This window comes from Lepisosteus platostomus, chromosome 11 (assembly GCF_059453375.1).
Source record: "Lepisosteus platostomus isolate fLepPlt1 chromosome 11, fLepPlt1.hap1, whole genome shotgun sequence".
NCBI classification, from domain to species: Eukaryota; Metazoa; Chordata; class Actinopteri; order Semionotiformes; family Lepisosteidae; genus Lepisosteus; species Lepisosteus platostomus.
In genome coordinates, this window is record NC_142621.1 from 44,178,184 (window position 1) to 44,201,730 (window position 23,547).

A 23,547-nucleotide genomic window follows, 5' to 3' on the forward strand; every position below is an offset into this window, starting at 1 on the left:
AAAAAACAAGGAAATAATGTGAAAACAATGTAAGGAATAAGAATCAAATAAGTAAATTCCTATTTGGCACACAAAAACTGACATATCATTAGACCTAGGCACAGTGAACAGTATACAAAATCTAATCTTATTTTGTTTTCAAAATGATAAACACCATATGGAGAGTACCAACATGCTCACCTGCTCTGCATGAATTTGTCTGGTTGAACCTGTTCTAAGAAGCTCAATTAGAAACAGATGAGCTGGATTCCTTCTCCATAGTTTCCCCTCACTGTTAGTTAAGCAGCCCAGGACCAAGACTTCAAAAAGAAATACCTCCAAGCCTGTTCGGACCTGCACATCACAAACAAGAATGTCCAGTTAGCTGTTTGAAATATTAGTACTTCAATCTGTATCAGTTAAGTCATTAAACATCCATTTGCTCAGTAGAAGAGGGTTTCTTTTTCAATTTCCCCATAAACTCTGTCAAATATGTCATTCTTTTTTGTTGAAATGACTCAATTTTGATTTCAAGCTGTTAGCAACATATAAAACACTTAGAGATAGAAAAATATATTGCAGTACATACAGCTGCAACATCAATGTGAACAACGGCAGAGTCGTGCTCTTTCAGTGGCACGAGCCCATCAGTCAGGCTCTTCAGAAATAAGTCAGGGTCGATACGAGGCTCTATCAGTCTGATCCGCACCAGTTGTGCTCCTGAAGACATCTCCTGGAATCTCTCAAACAGGCGGGTCACATATAAGGACTTTCCTGAAGAAACACAGAGGTGAATCACAGGGTGAAAGACTATAAGAACAAACATTTAGACACAGAGACAAATTAACTTTATTTATGCATGTATTTAACCATCCCTTCTCTAAGTATCCAGAGAGTTTCAAGATTATATTATGAAAGCAACTCACTGGTTAAAAACATCCTACTGACTGAATTCCTTCTCTCAAAGCAGACATACAGAACACTTCACAGTTAATAAACAAATATTAGATCATTATGCATTAATAGGTCTACAGAAATATATTACTACACTATGAATTTCTTACCATCCCTCAGTCTCCCTTACCTACAGCTGGTCGTGTGGAAGAAACCACCCAGGTAGAGAGGTGCTCGGGGTAGGCATGCAAGACATGAGACTTTTCCAACTTTACAGTGAAGTGGCGCTTGAGATAACTCTTTGCTTTTTCTGTTGAAACAGCAACTCCAGCCTGTACCTTGCAGTTACTGAAGAAGGAAGGAACATATCTGTGTTGATGCTTTACAGAAGAGACTATCAGTAGATGGTACTTAGGATGAGAGCTTCTCTCTAGGGCTTCGAATTGTTCTCCCACTGTGACACCTACATCGTAAGTTAGAAGCCCTGGATTGACCAGTGTGAAGATCTTCTCCTGGTCATGTGGTCTACCCTGTCCCAGTGCCCTTCTGAGGAAGATCTCTACCACTTCTGCTGTGGTGTCCTCTCTGCAGAGTAAAAGCTCATCAGAGGAGGGCAAGGGCTGATCAGGACTTGTCACATAAAGGCTCAGAGCTGTGCTCAGGACATCTGACTCTGGGCACAGCACAAGGTTGGGTTTCCCTTCCTGCAGTACTGGACACAACTTCCTTTTTATTTCTTGCTTGTTAATATCTGAAAGGCATGAGAGGAACTGACCAAGAGTGATAATGTCTAGATGCTCACTCAGGGATCCCGCCATGTTTTCTTTGAAATGCTTCCAAAGATCCTCCACTGTCTCTATTGGGTCTTCTTTCACACAGGCCTCTTTGCCTGAAAGATGCATACTCATTTCTATTTCTGCCTCCCACTGTTTTTCTTCATCTGAAAAATGTTCCAGAGATACCATTTCTTCTTCATAATCTGAATTATAGACAACATCAAAATTATAATCATCCTCAACTTCATCATCACTGTAATCTATCACTTTTGTTGGCTCTTCTTCATGCCTACTGCCTGCACTTTCATGCTCAGATGAAATAGAATTTTCGTCTTCTGTGCTTGGTTCACTGGAAACCTCAGGAGTTGTGGAACAGGCTACTCTGATGTCCTTCAAAGTGCATCCAGGCTTCACAAAGGACAACAAGGCTAAAACCTGTTGTGGTAGCTTCTTTGTATGACAGTTATGAAGCTGGTGGCACAGGTACACAATCTGTTCAGAAGTGTAATAGTTCAGAGGATAGAACTGTGAGCGCATCTCACTGATAAAAGTACACCAGTCTCTGTGACAAAACTCCACAGATCGGCACACCTCCTGCAGCTGCTCTTCAAGCTCCCCAGAGTACTCAATGGCCTCCATCATCGGCATTGCAAAGTGCACTTTAATACAGGGCTGATGATCCTGGTTGCAGTGAATGAAAGCCTTCCATTCACGAAAGAGCATGTTCCCAGACGAGTGTAGCTGGAGAAGAATACGACCAAGCCTTTGAACACCTTCAAACACCTTATGAGAGATTAAAACACAGAGAATTAGATCCAAATTCTTCATGGCAAAAACACATACTCAGAAAACTTTACAATAATTGTTTTCAGCTAGCAAAACAGGTGATTCTTGTGAATTATCTCAAGAAGCCATTGATGCATCATGCCTCTTGATCAAAAAAGAATCAAGAACCTTTTAACAGCTAAACACTTGTGTTTCTCAAATGTGTCCTGAACAGAATTACTTTTCCAGATCAAATGGTCTGTTCTGTGCCTTAGCCTATCACTCACATCACCAGATGTACAGTATAGTCCAGAGAGAAGAAAAAGGAACCACCTGCATGAACCTGTTGACCTGTGTTCTGCCATGCTCTCCTTTGGATGACATCAACATGAGCTTGTTCTGTAGTTCCAGCAGCTCCTCTAGGCTGTAGCTTTTCTCCACACTGTCTTTCTTCACAGCCACTTCCAAGACGCTTTGCAGGGATTGCTAGAACCAAGCCAGAGGGTCAATCAGCCTTGCTGAAAGAGCTAATACCCTACATGGCGTTTTATTATAACCAGGAGTTAAAATGAGTGTCACTCCTTTGACAACCTAATAACCACATTAATGCAAAACCCTCATTATAACCATGTTTACCAATCCTGAAAACAAAAAACTCCAGTAATGAGAGGTTTAACTGCTCATAAATCTGTTAAAAACAAAACAGGAAGAAAATGCACAACATACAAGAAGAGAGGCTTTACATCAGATGCACTCTGAATAGCTGGTAAATCACTGCGCTCGATTTTTCTTACGTCTCTAATTTTGGCAGAAATGTTTTAGGCTTCTGTCTTCCAGACAAAAATAGACTACCCCTTCACTACCTGGTTCAATATTTGTAAAAACAAAGCGAACACTTGAACTTATGACTGCACCTTTCCCTGTTGGGAATGAAGCTTGCCCACTTGGTATACCCCCTCAGTGTTGATGGCTGTGGCCAGGGAGAGAGAGGACTGCTCCACAGAACCATGAGTCTCTCGCAGGCCCTTCAGCCAGTCCAGCCAGCGTGTCGAGTCTCTCTGGAGAAACAAATCCCAGCATGAAGAGTTAATTCAAGGAGAATCTTACTTTTACTTGTGCTACAAACTATAAACAGAAAACATGGCACAATACATTCAGATAAAAAAAACTAATTTAAATCAATATTAAGTTTTTCCTGTAAACATGATGACATTTCAAAACTTGTGCTCAAGGTCCTATTTAAACAGTATCCGTAACCAGGAAAACACTTCACAACCTTCTTGATGTCAAATATGGTAGTACAGAGCACTGCTATTTCCAGCTAAATACTGCAAATTCTTAACCATTGCATCTTCGCTTTGATGTCTAATGCTATTGATCTGCATCCCTAAAAACACAAGAGCATAAATCCAAAGAATGACTCACCAGCTTTTCTGGAAGCTTCTCATCTCTTCTCAGAGCTTCCCAGACCTTTTCTGCGCAAGCCATAAACCTCTCAAAGTTATCACTGGACTTCAGGGAGTACAAGAAAGGGCTGTAACCCATCACAGCGTCATGGAAACAGGCCACCCTGTCAATCTCAGAGTCATTTTCTCCTGCCGAAATGGAGGCCAGGTCCACAAACACCTTCAAATCGCTCATACCTCAGAAAGAACATGATATTGAAACAGGTCGTTAAACAAACTTATATAAGCCTGCACTTACATGAGCATTCAGGACAAATCTTGTCCGTCATATTGGTAGGAATCTAAAATAAGGAAACATAAATACTAATAGATATACACAAAAACATTTTCAGAAAGTATAAGTACCTATCAATATGACCAGCAAATACATACTTTTGCAGGGAACATCACTCACCTTCAAGGTTAATCTTGACCCAGTTAACCAAGGACTGGCAATTCAGGAATTCCTCTAGACAAATGGTGTGCTTCTCAGTGACTCCAGCAAGTTGCTCTTTGGCACAGATGAGCTCCGAAGTGAGCGATTTGAGGTTTCTCTTTTTGAACGAGTCTTCCCTCTAAAACAGAAAAGATCAAGCTCCATTTAATATGTCCCATTGTATGTGTATGTGTATGTGTATTCTATATCTATACCCACATTTTAATATACAGTATCAGTGTTTTTGTAATGTAATGCATTCTTTCTCAACAGCTTGCAAAAGGTCCCTTCACAAATTCTCAGGATTCTGATGGCATACCGAGCAGCTAGTGATATACTCTTACCAGCTGTGTGAGGCTCTCAATTTGCGTGAAGTCCCCAGAAAGTTCTAGCTTCTGTGCTATCCTTAGCACAGCACTAGCAGACCATGCAGCAGCGTGGAGTTGCCGGTACTGCTGAATTTGAGTCAGCCTAGTTTGTGTCCACTCCACATCAAGCCCCTCATCTTCCAGCAGACTGGCCATCAATTGCAACTCCCTCTTCATCTCCGCTCCCTCTCCCCGGTCCCCGGACTCTTGAAGAGCCTTGTCCAGCTCCTGAAATGTTACAGTTCCCCTCGCAATCTTCAAGCCCAGCTGACGGTACTGGAGCAGTAGGGGTTTCCAGATGTCAGTCTGGACCTTTCTCAAGGTCATTATGGAAGTTAACTGACCGTCTTTCATGGATACTGCCATTTGGACCCACAGGCTGAGTAGCAGAGTGCTGTCCCGCAGTTGGTGCATTTCTCGAGCCATGTCTCGCACCATGTCGCAGACAATATACCACTTCACAGCCCGCGATGCCTGCTCATGGAGCTCCAGTTCTGGCCTGTGGACCTCAACCTCCACCAGATCTCCAAGGCTCACAGACTGGAGCTCTGCTCTGTGCTGCTGCTTGAGATGTCTGAGATCTTCCACTGTGAGGAAAACAGCAGCCCAACACTTCAGGTATTCAGTATGGCTAACAACTGGATAACCCAGAAGATAAAATCTGACAAGGCCAACATTTCTAAAGAAGAGAAACCTTTGATCAGGACTTCTCTTTATGATTAAGTCCAAAGACAAAGTTACCTGTGACAGATTCAGAGATCCTGCTGATCATCTTTATGAGGTTGTCCATGTGCTCTTTCACTTGGTTAAAGGCCTGAAGGTCAGCCTCTCTCTGCCGCAGCATCTTCTCTGCACTGCCGTGGAAGAAATCCTGCTTGGACAGCTTGTTTTCTGAAGATAAAAACATCAGCGAGAACTAAAATGAGGCATCACGTTTACCAGAAACAGACCAGTCTTTTGCTACTGTCAGCAGATACATTGACTGTGAATGGAACTGTCTTTCTGAAAGCCCAAAAACAGAGATACAGTATGTTTGTAATCAGAAGGAAGAATCACAAGCCCTTACGCTGGTGGTACAGCTTTTTGAAATGATCTTCATTTTGCAGAATGATTGTGAGATGTCCCAGAGGGATGGTACCCAGTAACAATCCTTCCACTAGAGATGCCAGGGCAGAGTGACCCCTTTCAAGAGTCTGCAAAGCCTTCTCATCTACCTGCAGCTTCTGCCAAACACCTAACAACATTAGAGAGAGAAGAGTGGAAAATCTAATATCATCAATTTTGTTTTAGAAAAAAGGCTTGTTTAAAATGGATATAACAGAGGTTGCAATTAGGAATAATACATTATGTGGTATTGGCAGTGTGATATAAAATATTACCACATTTTCAACATGAATAAAACATACTCAATTTGACATACCCATGCCCCCAAAAATGAAGTGGATGTAAAGTATTTTCAGGGTTCTCTCTGTTCAGCACGTGGTTGGAATAGATCCTCAACAAACTACGAGCAACCAATCAACTACAATAATTGTAATGTTTTTTTTGTTCAAACTGTTTCTCATGTAAAGCTGGCACACCACGTACCCTGAGACAGAAGGTAGGAGAGTGAAGACTGCCGACTAAGCAGAAGGCCTGTCAGGTCCTCCCCTGCCTTGGCTGTGGACTCCAGGATGATGCTGGATAGGATGGGAGATGGAATCTCCATACTGAAAGGGTTGAGAAAATGCAGCAATTCCCCTTCCTTTTCATTCTGAGCAAAGAGGAACACTCAAGTTAATCTACATGGTATGCACCCAGCTTGTCCACTTTTACTTTTTCATTTACGTTAAAGAAATGCATTTTCTGCCTCACTGCACAGTTGATTAGGTGGATAGGCGAGAAATGACATCACCAATTTAATTAAGGAGTATTTTTATGTAGCTCAGACTGTGCAAGTCCAAAGTGGAATTCAACCAGAACACTATGGCTAACACCAGTACTCTTACCAGCATTGCCACAGGATCTTTAATGATCAAGTTGTCAGTAGTTTGGTTTAACATGTCATCGGAAGGATGACACCTCCTCCGGCACAGTGTCCCTTACTTTTCAAAAAGTCTAGCACAGAGGGAAAAACACCACCTACTGGTCAACCACTTACAACAGCTATCTGTTCTGTTCTTAGACACCTCACATTCCAGCACTGATGAAGCCCTGTCTTGTTTGTGTTCCGAGATCTGATGAGATCAGGCTAGAAAGTCTCATGCTCCAAACCCCTTTATCTCCAAAACAAGATCAAATGTTTCCCCTAAGTTCTTCATAAACTTTTATTTTTTATACATTATTTATGTCATTTGACTTATTAGTCATGTAGCGTCTTTGTCTGTATGCTAGCATTCCCTGAGAGTAGTTGGTCTGTACTGACCTGGCAGACGACCTGGATGGCTGACTGACAGAGCTCACGGAAGCAGGTCTGTACAGTGGGGCAGGTCTTGCTCAAGGCAGACTGCTCGCAACAACAGACAGCAATGCTTTGTAGATCACCAGCCTGTGAAGGAAGAAAAACTTTCAATGGCACACTGAGTATCCCTACATTACTGCTCTGTACAGTATGAACACACTGCATTCTGTACTACAGTAGAAATTCCAGTAGTAGTAGTTGTACTAGTTGTACTACTAGTTGTAGTAGTGGTCAAGGGAACAAAAATAGCATATGAAGCTATGATAGTTATAAAAAAGTCATAGCTGATGCAGCAGCTGTGTTAGTGGAAAGGGCCCAGGACATGGGCTAATACACAGTGTAAGGTGCAAGAAGTTACAGTGCAGTTCTAAAATAAATCTACAAAATGCCATGCAGGAAGACATGTCTATGCACATTTATACTTTGACACCACATAAACAGGCTTTTGTTTTTCTGTTTAAAGAAAAGACCGCTTCTCTAGAGTAAAGGCTTTTTAAAACAAAAAGAAATAACCAGGCATATTTAAATGAAAGCACAGAAAGAATATATCTAAAGCCCAAAAATGCAGGCCTTGCAATGTCCAGTTGGCACACATGTTCCCTAGAAAAAGTAATGACCCTGTATCACCTGCATTCTCAACATAGAGGAAATAACTGCACTCTATGAGAGGTTAGCAAACACACTCAGATTCCTCAGTAAAATGCCCCTGTCTCTTTCCAGTCCATGGTATCTGACCCAGGGGTTGACCTCTGTACCTGACAGATCCTTTTTCTCAGGTCCTTCTCCACAGCTCCCCTCCACTGGTCTGACAGAGGCTGTATAGCACACTTCACTCCCAGCAGACTGTCCCATAGCTGAAAGCAAAAGGAGAGAAAAGGAATGATCATTTCTAATAGCTTTACTTTAAGTTTTACTGCACAATACAGTACATCACGTCATCACGTCTTATTAAGTCTAATGAATCAAAAATAGCGAAATAACAAACTGGGAAATGCAGTCACTTGGATGCCAAATTCCATGTCATCTCCATTGTTTTTTTTTAATACTTGGTTTAATGTGTCATCTACATTTTGGAAAGTCTGATACAGAGGGAAAAATACCACCTACTGGTGACACCACTTACAACAGCTATAATTGGTCAACTGGTTTATAATTGGTCATTTGGTCATTTTAATTGGTAAAACACAGAACAATAGGTTTGCACGCAGAGTTGAATGTAAAGATGTTGTTAAAAGTGTGATCATCTTCAGTGGAGAGCACTGATTGCATTTTCACAAGCAATTCTGTGTTTTAATTTTTAATAGACTACAATGATTTCTTTTTGCATCCCTTACATCATATGGCATATACAGTAACTGAGTCATGTAAAGATTAAGGAAGGGTCATGTACACTTATCTAAAATAGCTTAATACCTTGCATGTGCAGAAAACGTTCCACAATACCCACAAACAAAATCTATAATGACCTGTTACGGTTTGTAGAAAGTTTAAAAAAGAGATGTATCGACATGTAATATGAATTCTAAACAAAGTGTCCACATGTAAAGATGCTATTTTGCACATACCTCTGGCTCTTTAGGATAGCTGAGACGCCTTCTTTCCCTTGAAAAAAGGGGGAGCTGCAGGAGGCTTTCCCTCCACTGGAGTAATTCACTCTGCAGGCCACTTAGCTTTTCCAGCAAACGCGATCGTTCAGAGCTGTCCCCCTCACAATCCTAGAAGAGGAAGATTCAAGTTAGAGTGGATTACAAAAGGCAAGCTGTCTCTCACTCTGTCTCACCATGTCTAAGCATGCATGTGTAATGTCATTTCGCACAGCTATAATAATGAGCTGAAAGATTGTCTGTAGTATCATAATTCTCCAAGTGCATTCTGTGTCGCTTATCATAGAACAATTTAGAACCAGTACCTTCCCTAGGAAAGAGTCCTGAATTTCAGCTACTTTCAGCACCAGCTGGAAGGAGGCTACTGCAACTTTATAGTGTGGAACCAGTCTGGCCATTTTACAGACACTCTTATGATTGTTGATACAGCACATCAGGATGTAATCAAGCCGTCCAGAGGATAATATCCTGGAAAAGAAATACAAGTCAGAAACAAAAGGAATCTTTGGTTAATTTTCCAACAATATAAGCAGTCATGGAAAATACCGTTCTTTCTCTTCTTCAAGCTTCTCCAACATATGTTCGATGGTTTCCCCAACTGCCTAATGGGAATAAAAAAACAAAGGATATATAAATGACAAAGATGCACACCAAAAGTATTAACACTTCTCAAAAAGCACTCCAGTATCAGCTGGACTTTACACACCGGAACATCTTTATCAAGGGTCCTTATTTCACACTCCTTCAGTCTGTAGTGCAGGCTCTGGACCACATGTTCTAGAGCTGTTCCCATCATTCTGGAATATTTTGGAATGTCCTCAGTGGCCACTAGGGAAAGCCAGCTGTGCAACACCTGGGGGCTCTCACCTCCTAAAGATTTGTGAGCATCCATCAAGTCAAGCATCATTCTAAAAGAAAATGGGAAAATATAATGATCATAATAGTTCTCGTCTATTTCACTTTCAGTAGACAGAAATCCAAACAATTATTTTATTGTAATAAAATATGCAACCTATATGCTGCAAAACTCTGTTTTTCAACAGCTGCTGAATCTTTAGCACTGTCGAATCTCAAAGTAAACTCCAACATAAAATCTAGTTTCAGGACAGTGAATTAGGTGATGCTTTAGGTCCAATACTTAGAACATATCATGTCCAGAATGAACTTTTTTCAGCATTAACCAGCCACCACCAATTACAACAAAACACAACTTTACCCTTACATTGGGTTTGGCTTATTACAGGGCACAAGGTTTTAAAATATCAGAAAGAGTCTTCCTTCTGCTCACATACAATGAATGACATCATCTTAATCATGAAGAATGAAGAATGAAGAACCTGCAGACAGTCATCTCTAACAACAGAGCAAAAAAGGAATGAGATGTACCTCCTCTTGTCAGAAAGACTACGGATCAACCTTCTATAAATGGAAAAATCCACACCCTCCAGGCCTGCCCAGTCCCGCTCCTCTGGGATTCTGCCCCTCTCAGCCCTGGTACCGCCTTCACTGGGCTCTCGGAGTGCATGCAGTAGTGGCACTAGTAATGGCAGCTCCACCACCATGCTCCGGGCACAACGATTCATCAACCCGATCACTATGCTGAAAACACAGGGGGCAGAAACACAGTGAGCTTTCAGAGAGCATTACTGTGTTGTGGAACATATTTATTACTTCAGAAAGGCAAGAGACAAATTCTGCCCTTAAATTGCACTCATTCTAGATGTCTCTAAGGTTATTTCTTCAGTGGTATTTCTCATGGAGTGATATTTGAGACGTTAAACTAGAATTGTAAATGCTATGACCCAGATATTGTCTTTTCAAATGAAAATTGCATAAGAAAGAAATGCCCTTGTGCCATTTCAGAGTTTTCATTTGAAATGGTATTTTGACCTATAAAGAAGTCAGGAGGAAGGACTAAATACTTCTGTGACGTACTGTCGACAGTTCTGAAACAGGCTCTTCAGTTCTACCAGGTGGCTGCTGTTTTGGGCAGAGCTGAAGCACAGCAGACGGCACACTGCTGCCCAGTCCTTGGCTGCCAGCTGTAGCTCACAGGCACAGCTGACCTGGAACACAATGAAGCCCAGCACCAGAGGGTTGTGCATGGCTGTGCTCTGGTCAGAGCCCCTCTGCAGCAACTGCAGCACATGTTTCACAATACACTGGGACAGCTGTGGGAGAGATGTGAGAAACAAATATTCAAATGTCAAGAGATAAAGAAAGGTACACATTTTTATAGTTTCTTTATAGTTCTAAAGAAGCAATATCAGGTACCTAACAAGGTTTAACAAAAGAAATGTATGATTAGATCAGACAGATCAGACCAAAAGCTGTATGAAACAAATCACACTTGGAAAGGACATGCAAAAGAAATGACTGTTACAAGGGGCAGTAACAAAGTTTTCAATCTGACCTAGAAGAGCAGAACCAGGCAGGTGGACAACACATCCATGGTCAACTGTCCGCCAAAACAACACCACACACACCACAGCCACCTCAGCAACACTTTGCTTTAGAGTGCACATTGAGGGATGTAAAATAATGCTGTGGAACCAGGTTGGAATCCATTAAATATTTTTTAATTCCATTTCCTAATTAAAACAAATTCCTATTTCCATTCTGTGAATGTCAAAAAGGAATTAGAATTGAAACTTTGGACTTGACCACAACCTGCTGGTCTCCTTCTTTCATAATATCTCCCTCAGTACAACGTCAGTTTTAAATCAAGTTCATAGTGAAATCAAATAATTCTACTCACGTCCGTAGGCTGACAGTAATGAATGCCAGGGTAAAATTCACGTTGACTAGCTGTTTTTATTTGCCACATAAGGGCTTGTAAATGCTCTATGAACCATGTAATACTCTCTCGTTCTGAAGGCACCAGTTTTTCAAAGATTCTGTGCAGGAGTACGTCGCCAGCATCCAACCTGGCCATTAGAATCCATTCTTCCTTTGATTTGAATAATCCAAAAAACCATTCCACATAGGTCAGTGAATTAAAATGTACATGGCCCTCATACAGGTGCACCTCTGGATGTGGAAAAATAAACTGCTTAGTACAAAGTAAAAGCTTCTAAAAATTAAAAAAGCAATCTCTGGACATTTTTAATTTTTATGTGCCAAGTCAGAATCTATTTTCACTACATTCTGAATCAATTTAAAATTGTTATTCTGTGTTCTTACCATTCAATTGCGAATCAATAGGTATCAATTTTCTTTGATACGCCATTTCTTCAATACGGTTCCCTCTTTTCATAACAGCATATTTATATTGTATTTCACCTCTTGTGAGGAGCCATTTCTCCACAGAGAACTGAGCTTCAATCAGGTACCCTTGCTTACCAAGCCCCCTAAGAAACAAATAAGCAAATAAACCAAATAGATCATATCAATCTTCTGTATATTAGGTTTGTTAGAAGAAGAACAATATTAAGATGAAGATAAACTTTTCTAAGATCAATATAATAATTTAATTTTGAAGGCAGCCTTACCTCTTGGAAGGAAAGAAATCTACAGTATATACAGTATGCATACAGTTATTTATAATATGAACTATTATTGTAAATGAGGTTTGTATACGAAGAGACTAAGAAAACACTTGGATTTTAACAAATATCAACTGCACCAATAAGGATCTTACTGATTCTCTCGCAAGAGAGTACAAACTCACAGTTATTATTCCTTAACAGAGAGTTTTGTATCTTTAGGATCATCCCACCTTACTGGCTCTCACCTGAAATAGTTTATTTGAAGATCTACAGACCCATTTGAGTACAGCAAAAGCAGTTTGTCTGACTGAGTGTTGAACCTGAACTTTTTATCAAGGACAGCATTTATGTAAATGGTGAAGATATGTGCATCTCTGGGATTCTTTCCTGTAGACAGCTTCCTGCAAAGGGGAGACAGATCGGACACTTCTGTAAGAAATGCTTCATGACAACTTCATCACATATTTTATAATCATGGTTTTAACAGCAGGGCTCTTCTAGCTGTGTTTGAGTCCCAAAGCAGTGTGAACTTCAACTAAAGGAGTGCTCAAGTTCTCGCGGTGTTAGTGACGAAGGCGCTCGCTCAGAGTTTAGGTTGAACTCTATGATCCAGATGTCCCAGGTTCCACCTGGGTCATATCACTGGCGCGCTCCGACCAGGATGTTTCTGTGAAAGGATGAATGGTTTGCAGGGTGGGCAAGCCGAGAAACCTGACTGAACATCTTCATTCTCCCCATGTAGGCGTGAGAGTCATTGGTCTGAGCAAAGTTGTAAAGACACAGTGAGGTATTTCAAATTGGAGGGTACAGTAGGTGTTAACAAATAATTGACTATTCTAAATTTCTATTAAAAACCCAACTATTTAACAACTACCACAGGAGAAATAAAATAACCAAACCTGGACTTCTCAATGGGAACCTCAGAACTGTAAGATGAGATGTATCTGCATTTTTCAGGCTGGTAATGGTTAACAAAAGTCCCATCCTACTGTTTCTGCTCAATATTTTTAGATTGGCCACAATATAACAAGAGGAATAGGAAAACTCACTGGCTTGCCTTCTCCTGGCATTGCTTTTCTTTAGCTGTTGTCTGGTTGGAGATCTCCTCTGAACTCTTCTCATGTTCCTTGAGCTCTTTACTGTCTTTGCCACTGTCCTTACTAGGCTGTCTGGCCTCTGCAGTCACTGTGGATTCAGGCTTGGCTTCTTGTTGTCTCTGTGCATCTGCAGCAGCACTGGTGCTATCCTCAGACCCTACTTGTAATCTGCCTGTCTCTGAATTCCTTGCCTTTTTCCGTCTGGTCCCGCTGAACTCTGACTGACCTGCCTGTTGTGCTGTGCCAGTGGCCTCTGATTGTTCTTGTTCTGTCTTCTCCTGCATGTTCCTGGCGAGCTCTGGCATGGGATCTGTCTGAGTCTCCTGTGTCTTGAGTTTTTTTGGCTGGGTCTGAACACTCTTGTCCTTTGTCCTCAGTTGCCTTATCTCAGGCTGTGTCTTGGTCATTTCAGCTTCCTCTTTCCTGTCCTCTGTCTGTGTTCCCTTGGTGTTACCACTCTGCTCCTCTTCTTTCCCCTGTGTCTTGTCAATCAAAGCAGCTGCAGGTTTTGTGTTTCCCTTTCTTTCTATTGCCTTTAGTTTCTTTTTTTCTTTCTTCCTCTGTCTTCTCCCTGATGATTTGCCTGGTTCCTGTGTCAGGAAAATAAAACCAAAACTATCTGAATTCATTGCACAAGAAAAATGAACAAATTAAATACTAGATGACACCATCCATAAATTAATATCAATGTTAGACATCAAAATCAGACTCTTAAGATGGTTTATGATAACTGACCATTTTCCTATGTTTTGGAATACTTTATTTTCCATATCAGTTCATTTAATGAGCTACTACATAAAATGGGGTACTAGAGAAGAATACCATCATCCATTTCTACTCCTAGGTATTTCAACTACTGACAAATCAGCTATTCACTGCCTTACATGTCCATCGCTACTTGTACTAGGCTTGATAGTCACAGTGCCCTCTTCTGGTGTGGATGACTCTTTGGCAGTTGGGTTCCCATTGCCAACCAATACAATGGCTTCCCCCTCTGAGCAACCACCACGTGTCTCCGGATTCCTCTTTGCACCTCCCACCGAAGACACCTCCATTAATTGTAGGTGATGGGGTGTGTCCATTCTGCTTTGGTCTTCCATTTCACAGCCTGTCTGTGTGGCAGGACTCTGCTCCTTGCTTCCTCCTAGAAAAACAAAGAATTATCCACTCACCGAAATAAATGATGTCCTTTTAATTTGATGTAAGAGAGAAAATTGCAGTGTGGGTGGTTGTGATGGTGGTGGGGTGATGTACAGTAGCTATCTCATAGTCTCAGGTGATCAGGTGATCAGGCCTTGGCCGATGTTGTGAACCTGAGTAAGGTACATTTCTCTTTAACATCCCCACATGTGCCATGTTTCATACTAGTGATGAAAGGGCCTCTGTCGAAGATTCACTATTGCTGGAGATCTCAAGCTGACACAGGCCTGTGTTCTGTCCTGTGCAGTGGAGACCCAGGGTCACGGCAGTGAAAGACAGAGCAGGTTCCCTACCTTCCTCGACAAGGGAACCCTGGGATATCTTCACCAGCGGCCCAGGGACAGCAGGTCCTTCTGAGTCCTTCTTCTTTCTCTCCCTCCAGTTCTGTGTGCGACAAAAGAAGATGTCTTACTGTAAGTCCTCATGCTGGACTGTAAAGACAAAACTTCTAAAAAGGAGATGCCAAACTGCAGTCGAGAACCTAAAACATCTTCTCATGTTCCCTCTTCCTCAGCACTTCACTCTTCCTCAGCACCTCACAATAATTACTGCGGCTCAAATAATGTCATTCCCTGGACAAACTTCAAAGCCTTGAGCCACCTCCCTTCCCTATGCACATAATTCAAGGTGTGCCTTCACTGTATAAGACAGAGAGAAAGCAGTGAAGTGTTTCACGTAAATACAGTATTTATGGTAGTTCAAACGAATAGCTTGAGAACTCAAAGCACAAAGAAACTAGAATACCTCGAGCCAGGAATTCCTGTTGTAAATGTCACCATTATAAATGTAAAGAAAAGTCTTAGCCACAGTGTGAAGACTTAAAACAGAATTCCTTGTTACACCACGTTTCAATGTCTGCCACAGAGCTGTGTTATACTTGGACAGAAACACAAAGCTCAAGTAAGACAAAGTGATAAAAAAAAAACATCGTACTGTATGAACTCCAGTACTATTCAGTGTACTTTGAAAGTACAGATTGAATATTTATGATCAGAGAGTAAATACTGGATAGGACAGGGAAATCCTGTAATTCCTCGCCTTATTTAAAAATACCACATTTAATAGAAGTCTGAATATAAAGACAATATCAGGAACTCTCAGCTCTGCACTACTTTTCACATGCTTGTTGCATCGTCATTATGGCCTGGAGCAACTAAACACAAACACATGAATGATCACAGCTGCCTTACCACTTTTATTAACCCTTCTTTATACAGTATGTCTGAACATGTAGTGGGTGGCATGCAGTATTACTGTCTATCACAGTGCTGCAAGTGGCTAGCTGGACCTTTGGCAATAACATGCACGCATTCAGATCATTTGATGAAGTTAGGAAGGATGAAGCAGAGCAGATGAAGATCACATGTGTGAAGTTATGAAATTAATCGATATGATTCACTAAGGCTTGTCAAAATCAAAGTGAAGAATAAAAAAATAAAAAAATAAAGAATAGAAGCACAGCAATGAAGGCATACAGACATGTGACATGATGGGAGAGAGTGAAGACACAGGGTAGATATTCTTTTTGTGGTTTCTTTCCAACTCAGACAAAAATGTAGACTAGACTGCTTACACACTGGAGAGAAAAGAAACATATTCAGAACAGCATCTTAAATGTATCGGAGAGAGAAATCTCTTTGCCATGCAAGCACCTTCTGTCTGGGTCTGTTAGGCACCCCAAAAAACAGTCACACCCCCATGCCCATTGTCAGCCTGGAAACAGGGCACACCCAGACTCACACTCTCCCCTGAGGCTCCACAGGTGTCAGGCTCCAGAACCAGATCTCCATGCTCCTTGCCCACAGCCTGGCCCTGCGGCTGGTCTCCCGGTGGCTTACTCATGACAGTGACACACACATCCAGCAGAGAGAACTGCTTTTACAGCACAGGAGACAAGCAGACAGCACAGGTTAAACCACAACACCTCTCCCAAAACCACCAGACTTCTTTAATCATGGAGCTGTTATCAGGCATAACATGGACATTGACATTGCTAAAGATGTCTCTGCAGTGCAGCCTTAGCAGCAGAAAATACGACAGGTTCACATATTTCCTGTTTTACAGGTAGGGTTTCTATGGGAGTATTTCTTTAGATGCAGCATAGATTTAAATTTCTCCGCACATATTTTATATTACACAAATCAGGTTTATGTACTAAATATACAGTATACGGAAGACGCAAAGCACATTCACAGAATATTTCTTGGTTAGTTTCACTGGGATACTCAAGACCCTGAGATCACCCTTATAACAGGCGGAGGAGTATAACACTTTTCAATAAATACACTAAAAACAGACTCATTCTCGGGAACAGTAGCTGATGATGGTCTCTATTTCCGTCTTCTTGCAATCTCTGTGTTGTTCCTATTGCGATATACTCGTTTTTCCTCTTTTCAAGCCTACGGAGCATCGAACTTTCAGACCGCAGTTCTATGTACAGTACATACAGTATAATCCTCACCTGTCTTCCTCACCTCTTCGTCTCATGTATACTTTGTACTGTATATTTTACAAAAGAATATATACGGATCTTTTTGTACGTCATTTAATAATAATGCTTATCCAATAACGTGGAACGCAAAACGATATAGGAAACAGACCTCCTTTGATTTGTAATGGTAATGGTGACACAATAGATATAACATTGTCCACAGCCTGTATTTTCAAAATGTATAACAATCATTATTGTAGTATCATTAAGGTCTACTGCTGTGACAGAATGAAATACGTGGAAAAGTTAATAGTTTTTCTATTCAATGTCTGTCATGCTTCAATTACAATGTCTTAAATATAAATAAGTATTAACGTAACAAATAAGTATTAACGTAAATATTTGTTATTATCAAAGTAATCCAGCATAGAAGTTTTCAAAACACACCAAAATCTTTCAACCGATACATTAACACTTGTGTCAGGAAGCGCAACAATAAAGTCAATTTATTGAGTCAATATAAAGGGATAAGTATGCCTGAAAATTAAAATAACATCTTAAGCAATGGTAATCACACGTACCTGCGAGCTTCATTTGTTGCTCTGAAATGTTTTCACTTTCTTCCTCCCTGCAAATAATTTTAAGGATTCGTGTTTAATATATCTGTTTACACCAATCAACGGTCCGAGAAAGCTGTCAATCTAGAAATTATGGTCCACCTGTTTTAAAGTTTAGGGACCATACGAGATAGTTAGATGACGTCTTCTTTAAAGACATCGTGAAAGAGGAAAGGAATCTGATTGTAAACGTACGACACACGTAAATGTATCCAACTGTACGTTCAAAAATATAATAAGAATTAATATAGCTTGTTTACAACGTTAAACCTAGGCTTTCCCTCACTACAATTGCTGAGAGTTATTCGGTATTCCCTAAATACGGATGGGAAAAGCACGCCTTTTCCTCTTACCGGAGACTTTCGGTTTCGTTTCTCCAAATTGATGTTCTTATCTGCTAAGGGCCAGTACACAACAGCAATTTAGAGGAATTAACATACAATACGCAGCTCGACTTTGGCAGGAGAGAATAAAAAGGAGCGTACAGTGAAAACCCACGCAAGCATTGGGAGAACAAAATGCAAAGTGCACAAAGAAGGACAGAGTCCAGAACCGAACCCCAGAGCCCAAAAGTTTGAGGTGTGCAGCAGCATGTTACCAAAACCCTTATTTATATTATAAACCCGCTTCGCGTCGGGCCTAACAACGCTTTTTTACTGTGCCTCTAGTCACGATATACAGTAGCACGGCCTCAGTGCCTTATTGCTTAAATAAAATAAAAGCACGGTTTCTTGGTTGTTCAGGGAATGTCTTATACTGACGGGCTGAAGGGACTGAATCTTTTCAGGTCTGAGAAATTCCACGATAGCAGACAAGCCGTCGCGACTGTAACAGTTTGCCTGGCGATCACAAAACAGTGTCTCGACAGCAGCTGCGCGTCGCGGTGACAAGAGCATATGACAGAAAATCACCTTGTCGCGATCGCAATGGCTAGTTCGCCACAGCGGAACTGTGTCGCGATATTTATGCCTTGACGCAGTAGCAACACCCATGTCACAATAACATAGAATAACGATGCCAAGACCATTACAGACCAGGAGAACAATCAAAAAGTGTTTGGAAACAAACGCAAGAGATCGGCATGGCTTTTCTGCACCTCTTGTCGGCAGTGAAGCCCAATGAGCGCTCAGGAAGCCATCAGAACTTGGCTGTCCGCCCGGGTTTGCTCTGCGCTTTGCAGGCTTGCAGCAGGTTCCTCTGTACGTTATGAATACATGCCCATAGCCAGACCTCATCTCAAGGGTCTCCAATGTTCTTTCCAGACGTGGAGAAAAAAGCATCAAAATTGTTGAGAATTACACTAGGAAAAAAAAGTTTTTTTTAAATACAATATCTTGTATTTCTCAATATTCGACCCATGATACCTTAGATACCACAGTAGGCAAATCGTTCTTCTAAAATAGAATTTATTTCAAGCAGTTTGCAAGAATACAGGTACATAATATACAGACGCATTCTCTTCACACGTTACATAAAAATGTATTTCTGTCAGGCCATCGCTTATATACAATACTACATGCTGCCACTGAGTGGCGTTGTACTATTCAGCACACCCTGAGCAGGCTTAACCCCAGTGCAAAGGTCTGTGAACTCTCAAGCTGGTTTTATAGCCTGGCGGGAGTGCGGTGGACACTAGCCAGATCTTGGCTCCCAGAGAGCCAGATCTGAACCAGAGACGAACTGTGAGACACTGAAAAAATCATCTCAGCCACATTCAAGGTGCACACTCTGCAACGTTTTGAGTGAATGAAAAAATAAGTGCTTTCTGGGGAGTTTCACTCCCTGAAGCTGAATACCATTGAAGCATGAATAAAACTGTGAATTGTATGTATCTAATAATACAATATACATACTCTTGGTATAAAATGATTTGACAACCTAATAACATCAGAATATTCAACATAACTGCAGAGATACTCAGGACTTTTAAGTGTCACTGCCAGTAAATATTGTTGTATGACAATGAAAATTGTTTTGACTTATTTTTCAATCAAAGGAAGCATCCTACAATACATAAACACTTCCTATATTTTTTACACAAAAAACGAAAACTTCAAGAGTTAAAAGATGCTCAGATGCAAAAAAAGCACCAGGAGAGTATGATTACATCAATTTGTTATATTGATTACATCAAATTGTAAAAAGGGACTTTTAACTTTACGTACTTCTGCGAAATGTTCCATTAAAAACACAATGTGCACAGTATGTTTTGAGGATTGTAACGAAGCTGGCATATATCTCTGCAATTTGTTGTTAACAAGAGATGTTCTGTAAAAGTGGCTGTATGTGGTAGGCAAATCCAACTCCAGACACAGGAGCTCTGCCTACTCCTGTGCAGACTCTGGTCTCTTCACTTTCCGGACCAGGACTCTGCGACCTGGTCTTTGGACCTCGGGTGTCAGCCTGGGCCGCTCGACTTTCGGGACTGAGGGGCTCCTTCCTGCTTGCATATCATCCACAAAGGACTCGATGCCTTCAAACTTGGTGGTGAGCTCGCCCAGACGCTCCTTCAAGGCGTTGAACTCCTTGTAAAGGTCTCCCAGAGCCTCAGACAGGGGCTGTATCCTGCATGAAGTGAGAGGAGACAGAGGGGAACAGGCAGCTGAGACACTGTCGAAAGCCAGGATTTCAAGCCGCAGTCCCTGGTTTTGTACGTTTCTTTAAGTTAGAAAGAGCTCTTCACTTGGGAGAAGTGTTAAACTGATCCAGTGAACATTTTACTAGGGGAACTAGTTTAACTAGAACCCTGTTCCATAGCCTTTAGCAACTGATCATTTAAAGAGACATAGCAAACCTGCTTACGCTGGAAACCCCTTGTCTAAACAAACAATGACTTTCTCAGAGGGAGGTAAAAGGGTGTGTTCATAGCAAAGGGAAGACTGGTAGTAACAACACTTCATATTAGTGCTTTAGTGACTAATTACATATGGGAAGTTACATATGGTTTACATAGGCTTAGCTGTTAATTTGTTTGAAAATGATCAATCTTCACTGGTGGTTTTTTAAAACCTTGTTAATTCTGTAGTGTTAAAACACTCAGACAATCAATTTCCAAAGGTCCTTTGCCATGTACAGCAGCAGTAGTCACTCTGTCTGGAGCGTCATTCACATTCACCCCCCGGAGGTCCAGCGGAGTCCCTCACCTCCCGTAGTCTGGGAGGACAGTGTTGTGGTCATTCAACAGCAGGTCTTTCACTTGAGTCATGATGGCGAACTTCCAGTTGTCCAGGACTGTGGTGAGGTTGGCACATCCTTTCGTGTTTACCTTCTCTGCTGCAGGGACACCCATCAAGCACAGTCAGTGCACTCAGTAGCGCTCATGTTTTGTATATCTGTATACGATTAAATAGGTCTCAATATATAAAGCAGACTTATATAAGTAGGTCACAGCAACACTTTGATATTATGAACTTCAGCTATTCCTTGTACTGTACTATGCTGTTTTAACAAACGTTTATTAATTAGCCCTATGAGCTTGCACGATGCCTCTTAAAGAAGAACGTGGCACTTATTTCAAAATCAGGGACAGCACAGACAGGACAACAGGTACAAACTCACCATCGACCTTGTAGTCCAACTCAGAGGGCTGTCTCTTCTTCTTGACTGCAGCACACAGAGCAGCCAAACACAAGAGTAGAACTGCCTTTCTCATCCTGTCTGAAATATCAGTACAGCACTTCAAACATCAGTGGAAAGCACACATCTCAAGCTAGAGAATAATCGATCTTCTGATTCATACCATGGTTACTCACTTTTGCAATGTTGTGCTACAAGTACACATTTTTTTCCACACTGTATACAACAAACATTTGTCTGAGTTATTCAGAACATCTTAGAATACTACCTTGTACATTAGACTATGGACAACAGTACCGTGCCATTATCTGGTATACATCCACCCTAGCAGGATAACATTCTGCCTGAGCAAATGTAGTTTTCCTCACAAACAAATTAGACATGCATCTAAAAAATCATGCACCAACCTACAGTTAACTTTGTTGGCAAAAGACATTAGAAAAAACATTAGAAAAAAAATTAAATAACCTCAAGAAAATAATTTCAATAAGTGAAATTACAATTTCATTGTAACTTTCATGCACTGTCTTGCCATTACAAAAGGCTTTAGGAATGCCTGATTCTACACTATTAACCGTGCCATGCCAGATTTTATTTCATTGTTTCTTTAATATATTTTTAATTTGCTATGAGTTTGACTTTTTTTCTAATCAGGCAGCAGAAATATTCATTTTCTCATCTATCAACCAGGTTTATTACTGACCAAACCCAACAATAAATCAAAATCACTAGATGATTCAGAGTAATAGTAACAAACATTATTTGAAAACTTTGAACTGAACAGTACTAAACAAGAAAGAAGAAGCCAAGAATGTCGACATTCATCCTATGAATTTACTGCATTTAGACTCACCAGCAGTCACTAATACTGTGTGTAGCAAAGGTCGACATCACCTGATAATTGCACTGCATTGATTCTGACTTTCAAAAAATAGTTACTCTGGAAGGCATAACTTTTTCAGGGTTATAGGGTTATTCAATATTTTTTATTTTTAAACTTTATTCAATTCATTAATAGTAAAATAATGTGATAGTAAAATAATTCATGAATAATAAAAAATGTATACCTGAGATGACAGCAGAATGAAGAGCTGATTCACTGTAATTCAGCAGGAAACCTACAAAATCAGTACAAATGTGTATTCCTGAAGTAGCACAGCTTACAGCAGTGCCAAATGCAGTGAACAATTATTAGACAACTCACTCTTATATCTCTCTGTAGCCCCACTCTACTGTTCCCTCCCCTGCTTCACACTCCCACACTGAACTGGCCACCTGCCAGGAGGCTGTCAGCCAATCGTGTGGCTGCTATTACCCCAAACCCTTTAACACAAATAAAAGGACTCTGGAAGATCACAAGCCCCACAGATGACATCACTCGTTGTTCATTTTTTCACATGTATTCAGGTAATTGTACACTGGATTAACAGTCGCTCTGTAATCTTATGTCACATACAGAATGATGCCCAGAGGTGCTGTAATTCGGGGATTAAAAGGAAAACTACAGAGCACCTGCAAGGTGGAAAAGTGAGGTGAAAATGCTTTGTAAAAACTTAGCTTTTTGACACAACCCTAATCCTGAATTGGTTGGGAAGGGAAAAGGGCATCTTGGTTAATCTCCTAACTCCAGTGATCATCGTTTGCACCTGCTTAAAATGTACACAGCTGAAATTTAGGTTGGTTAAAAAGGACAGGCTTATTGTATTCCTCCACCAGCTGACACTATGTGTCAAGTTATCTAGACCGACTGCTCTGAAGAGCCACATAAGCCAATAAATTAGCTCAGGTTGCAAAAGGGCGTCAGTCCAGTTGAGCTGTTTGACGTGGCCGTGGTCTATCAGTACAGCATTCCACTGCACAGATGTAAGAGTCTGCCACACATCTGGGGTGCACCAGACAGAGCTCCCATCTTGGGGAAGGTGTCCTGCTGTAAGGAAGGAGTAATCTCCACACAGATATAGATTTTTAAACAACGTGCATAATTCTGAAAGATAGGTTCTGAAAGATGGGCAGTTAGAAGAACATAAGGGAAAAAATTAGCATCCCTTTAACCAATGCAAAATAAACTGGAAACTTTTATTTACTGCTGCTCTTCAAGTGACAGGAATCATCACATCATAACGCCGATGTAAATACAATTCTTGGTTTTGGTGGGTGTATGTAATTTGAATTCAAGTCCTTATGTGGCAAATGGACTTATTTACTAATATAGCAGCTGTGCTGTTCTGGCAAGACAAAACTGGAAACACTTCATGATATACAACATATACCCCTTCCCCACAGTTGTTTTGCAGCACACCAAAAAATTCTTGCTTTTAACAACAGCTCATTGCCAGATCACATTATATGCCAGCTTGGAGCAGAAAAGTTATGGAAATCACTGTTTTGAGTAATTTAGCATGATTTGTGTTCCCTTTATAGTACTTGGAGC

General features: G+C 40.9%; 2 protein-coding genes across 5 annotated transcripts in view; both read right to left on the bottom strand.

Annotated features, from left to right (window-relative positions):
* Window positions 1-17,636, bottom strand: part of rnf213b (ring finger protein 213b) — a 43,581-nt gene extending 25,945 nt beyond the window's left edge. For 3 of the 4 annotated variants that reach the window (XM_088599912.1, XM_088599914.1, XM_088599915.1), the window contains exons 1-27: window positions 17,505-17,636; window positions 16,233-16,364; window positions 14,786-14,876; window positions 14,177-14,436; window positions 13,245-13,882; window positions 12,441-12,596; window positions 11,891-12,057; window positions 11,466-11,737; window positions 10,643-10,878; window positions 10,094-10,306; window positions 9,414-9,615; window positions 9,254-9,309; window positions 9,013-9,175; window positions 8,669-8,818; window positions 7,859-7,957; window positions 7,068-7,190; window positions 6,251-6,416; window positions 5,730-5,897; window positions 5,405-5,554; window positions 4,640-5,250; window positions 4,275-4,434; window positions 3,840-4,057; window positions 3,329-3,472; window positions 2,748-2,900; window positions 1,064-2,432; window positions 569-753; window positions 181-333 (exon numbers count right to left, since the gene is read on the bottom strand). In XM_088599912.1, the coding sequence (XP_088456038.1) occupies window positions 181-333; window positions 569-753; window positions 1,064-2,432; window positions 2,748-2,900; window positions 3,329-3,472; window positions 3,840-4,057; window positions 4,275-4,434; window positions 4,640-5,250; window positions 5,405-5,554; window positions 5,730-5,897; window positions 6,251-6,416; window positions 7,068-7,190; window positions 7,859-7,957; window positions 8,669-8,818; window positions 9,013-9,175; window positions 9,254-9,309; window positions 9,414-9,615; window positions 10,094-10,306; window positions 10,643-10,878; window positions 11,466-11,737; window positions 11,891-12,057; window positions 12,441-12,596; window positions 13,245-13,882; window positions 14,177-14,436; window positions 14,786-14,876; window positions 16,233-16,334 (6,405 nt within the window). In that variant the 5' untranslated portion in view covers window positions 16,335-16,364; window positions 17,505-17,636. Of the gene's footprint in view, window positions 1-180; window positions 334-568; window positions 754-1,063; window positions 2,433-2,747; window positions 2,901-3,328; window positions 3,473-3,839; window positions 4,058-4,274; window positions 4,435-4,639; window positions 5,251-5,404; window positions 5,555-5,729; window positions 5,898-6,250; window positions 6,417-7,067; window positions 7,191-7,858; window positions 7,958-8,668; window positions 8,819-9,012; window positions 9,176-9,253; window positions 9,310-9,413; window positions 9,616-10,093; window positions 10,307-10,642; window positions 10,879-11,465; window positions 11,738-11,890; window positions 12,058-12,440; window positions 12,597-13,244; window positions 13,883-14,176; window positions 14,437-14,785; window positions 14,877-16,232; window positions 16,368-17,504 lie in introns of all 4 variants that reach the window. The other variant, XM_088599913.1, reaches the window with a different exon arrangement.
* A 1,293-nt stretch (window positions 17,637-18,929) lies between these two features.
* On the bottom strand, window positions 18,930-22,334 carry LOC148652768 (uncharacterized). The gene is made up of 4 exons (XM_088599918.1): window positions 22,184-22,334; window positions 21,099-21,197; window positions 20,684-20,813; window positions 18,930-20,105 (listed from the first exon to the last, which is right to left on the bottom strand). The coding sequence occupies exons 2-4, from the start codon at window positions 21,190-21,192 to the stop codon at window positions 19,865-19,867; spliced, it is 465 nt and encodes a 154-aa protein (XP_088456044.1). The 5' UTR covers window positions 21,193-21,197; window positions 22,184-22,334; the 3' UTR covers window positions 18,930-19,864.
* Between the last annotated feature and the right edge of the window lie 1,213 nt (window positions 22,335-23,547).

Bases quoted from the DNA above. Each gene is read 5' to 3' on its own strand.
- LOC148652768 (XM_088599918.1), bottom strand. From the start codon at position 21,192: ATGAGAAAGGCAGTTCTACTCTTGTGTTTGGCTGCTCTGTGTGCTGCA. The intron at 20,814-21,098 runs GTGAGTTTGTAC...GTGTCCCTGCAG, and splicing joins GTTGGACTACAAGGTCGATG to CAGAGAAGGTAAACACGAAA. The intron at 20,106-20,683 runs GTGAGGGACTCC...CACTTCATGCAG, and splicing joins GTCCTCCCAGACTACGGGAG to GATACAGCCCCTGTCTGAGG.